General features: G+C 32.7%; 1 protein-coding gene across 1 annotated transcript in view; it reads left to right on the top strand.

Moving 5' to 3' along the window:
* The window catches only part of LOC125660163 (uncharacterized), a 38,835-nt gene extending 35,747 nt beyond the window's left edge, over window positions 1–3,088 (top strand). The window contains exon 26 of the mRNA XM_056148339.1: window positions 2,390–3,088. Coding sequence (XP_056004314.1) covers window positions 2,390–2,498 — 109 coding nt within the window. The 3' untranslated portion in view covers window positions 2,499–3,088. The remainder of the gene's footprint in view (window positions 1–2,389) is intronic.
* The last annotated feature ends 501 nt before the right edge of the window (window positions 3,089–3,589 follow it).

Here is a 3,589-nt window from a genome sequence, read left to right on the forward strand (position 1 = left end):
GAAAGCTTTCTGGCATAGTGTAGATTCAAGTTTGCAAAAACCATGGCCTCCAGGGGAAGGTTTGGGACCATAATAAGGACTACTATGCAAATAGATATGGAAAATCTTCTGATATGGACCAAGGTGACTCAGGTGAGCGATGTGGCCCATGGGCCTCTTGTTTAACTTCTTCTTGATAACTACTATTCCAGATCTTTTCAAATTTGGTATGAAGCATCGTTGGGACAAGGGGGACATAAACTGTAAATTTCAGGCCTCCTGCACCCCTGGGGCCCTAGGGGAGAGGCAAAAACTGCCCGAACTTGACCAATTTTCAAATTTCTTAATGCATAGTGATGTATAGCAAAATTGTAAATTTCATGATCCCAGTGGTAGGGGTTTTGACCCCAGGGCGGGGTCGAACCTAGTATGTAGTGTTTATGTGTAAAACACTTAAGGTATTCCATGTATAATGAAAGGATAATGAACAATTTTGAAGGATTTAGATCAACTTAAAAGTTTATTGTTAAATAATGATGAAAGTGAAGCAGATGAAATTCACATGACTGGTAAATGATTAGCAGTTGACCTTTTTGCACTTAGGACTTTTTGAAAGAGTTGTCTGCCCTTTGTAAAAATAAGAAAAATCTATTTTTTTTAAAATGTGTGTGGTCAATGATTGATTTTATTTCATAAATTCATAAAAAGAAAGTGTATGTAACTTTCTACTAAGAGATGAGTATGAAAATATAATTTGTTTTTAAAATATTGTAATAAAACATGCTTTTCCCATATACTTCAATGTTAAATTCTAGGTGAAATAAATCAAGCAGTAAAAAATGTTTTGAAAATTCCTATAGTGGATTATTTTTATTTGTTGAACCCTTCAAAATGATACCATGATTACAAATATTCCACCATCCATTTATTATATATGAAATATGGTCATTATACATTGAATACCTTAAATAACATCTTCTTTAGTGGTATTGATACTAAATTGAAACTAAATGGATATTTAAGAGTAGGTAATCCTTTACCAAAATTGTAAATTACATGATCCTAGGGGTAAGGGTTTGGTTTCAAGGTGGTGTCTAAGTTATATTTATTTGAAGGACTTATTTAAGTTTGCTGATACTGTATATTATCTAAATGCATACTTAGGAAAAGCAGAAAAGGATGTACAAAAAACTGGTGAATTTCACAACCCAGGGTTTTGGCACTAGGATGTCTAGATTTGTCGTATCTTTTAATGTTAATAAACATATATTATGTAAAGCCTTTCATCAGTGTATGCACTTTTGAGGGCATTGAAATTTTAAGAGCACATCTTGTTATATACTGGTGCTAAACATTTTAATTTAGCTGAGATATTTAGAACAGGAGATTTTTTCTAGATTTCATAGCCCTTGGAAGTAGTGATACTTTTCATTAGTACTCAGGTGACCGATAAGGCCTGTGGGCCTCTTGTTTGTTGAATACTCGAATTTCACAGCATTAATGCACTGCATTTCCTTCACAATTTGCATTTTTATGCAAGATTAATTTATTCATATCGGATTTCCTCAAGGCAAAAATATATAGTGCTTGCTTGTGTAACATCAGTGTTAAAGAGGATTTGAATATAGGGCAATCTAGATGTTTACGTAAGTTAAATCTTTCTGAAGATATTGACAGGGAAATGTGTAATTAGATTTACTGGTCAATATCTTTGGATTATTTATCATTTCTCAAAGGTTTGTGCAAAGTTAAAAGTAAGAAATATTTGTTTTATGTTTTCATTTGAATTAATGTATCTTTGTTTAACAAAATTATGTATTTTAAAAGTTTGAATTCATTCTGTTGAGAATTTTCTTAAATATGTTTCATTTATTCACAATTCGATACGGTTATGAAATGCAACTGCATACACTAAACTGCAGTTTCCCAAAAACAGCTGTTACATGCTATGACGTCAATCGTCTCTGATTAACTTTGGGTATCATTTGGTCGCCAAGTCAATAATACATGTATAGGTTACACACGATAATCTTTGATATCTCTCTCTCGATCTCGGTCTCTCTCTCCCAATTACCTCTGTCACGAAAACCATCTCTATTCTCAAGATCTTGATTTCCAAGATCTAATCATTGTAATCAACAGTCACGTTGATAAAAAAGATCTGTAAAAAAAAAACTACTTCTAATTTTGTTTTTTGAATCTTTCATAAATACAAATGTTTGAATTTTTCACAAACACAGACTGATAACCAAAGCAAAAACATTGACCTCCTAGGCAGAAGTGTTTATTTTTAAAATTAATCATTAGATAATTTGTGTACAAGTATGTACTCTTATTATGCGTTGACCATGACGTCACAGTGGTGTCGATAATTTGTTGATTTCTCTCGTGAATGTATGTTTTTGCGTAGGGAGACTCCACTTGACAATTACAGAAGCTCTCATCACCTGCAGAACTGCAGACGACCGTTAGTCGACGCTTTGGACACTGCGAATATGTCAGAAAAACCTGTCTGCTGAAGAGAGCTGTTGGTTGTTTATTTACCGGTGTTTGTCAGGATGCAAAATGAATACGTCACAGAGAGTTGACATGCCAAGGTTATGGCATGCTTTATCTGATAGAGGTGTCATTTTTCAAAATTGTATTTCCATCATAACAGACTGATGAAAATAATGTAACTGAAAAAAGGTTATGTTTGCAAACTCGTTTAACACAAGGCATAAAGTAGAAATCAATTGTATTGATCACTGAGCACATTCTGTTAAGTATATTCGTGGATAATCCTGTACATGTTCAATCAAAATCATAACCATTTTTCTTGTTTTCAAAATAAAGTAGCTGATTTCCGCTAAAGTCTATCATGAAAATAATTACGAATTATAATCAAAGTTTTACAATCAATTTCTGTTTTATTTCTGAAGTTTCATCATACAATTTGAATCAATGTGATGCCAGTTGTTAAACTGAGAAAATTTTATTGCTGTATTTTGGTGATGTATCTTATGGCTGTGTATGCGTTCAAGCTCCTTCGAAATATGTTTTAATGACCGATGGAGTTTACCATTTTTGTGTGAAAATTCTACAGAAATAAAATGTTTCGAAAATCAGAGTATGATTTATTTCAAGGATTTGATTTCATCAGATATACTCGTACATGTATATGTTTCTTACATTACTCAAGGACATGGTACATAGTGTTTCCTAAAGAATAAAATTCGCATCATACCGGTGTTTTCCGGAGAAAAAGATAAGAAACAGTGTACGTGTATCCAATGTATATACTATGTACCCACAGGAATATTGCCTCTACATGATATCCTCTTGATTTTATCGACGCCATCGTTCATATTATCATCTGAGTTCATCTTAACCCTAAATGTCCTTTACTAAGAAGTGTTTGAAGATTATGTTCCTCAAATGTATACAGCACAATCAGTAGTAGGCCTTTAAAATTTTGTTGTATCAAACTCGTAGAAAATCATCGATTTCAAAATCGCCCTGCTCTATTTTTGTGTTTATAGTTTGGTTTTTGTATAATTAGCATGCGTAAATACACACTGCATCTCCTCGACATATTTTTAAAGAAAGAATATACACTTTCACTGATAGA

Source organism: Ostrea edulis, chromosome 9, assembly GCF_947568905.1.
Source record: "Ostrea edulis chromosome 9, xbOstEdul1.1, whole genome shotgun sequence".
NCBI lineage: Eukaryota > Metazoa > Mollusca > Bivalvia > Ostreida > Ostreidae > Ostrea > Ostrea edulis.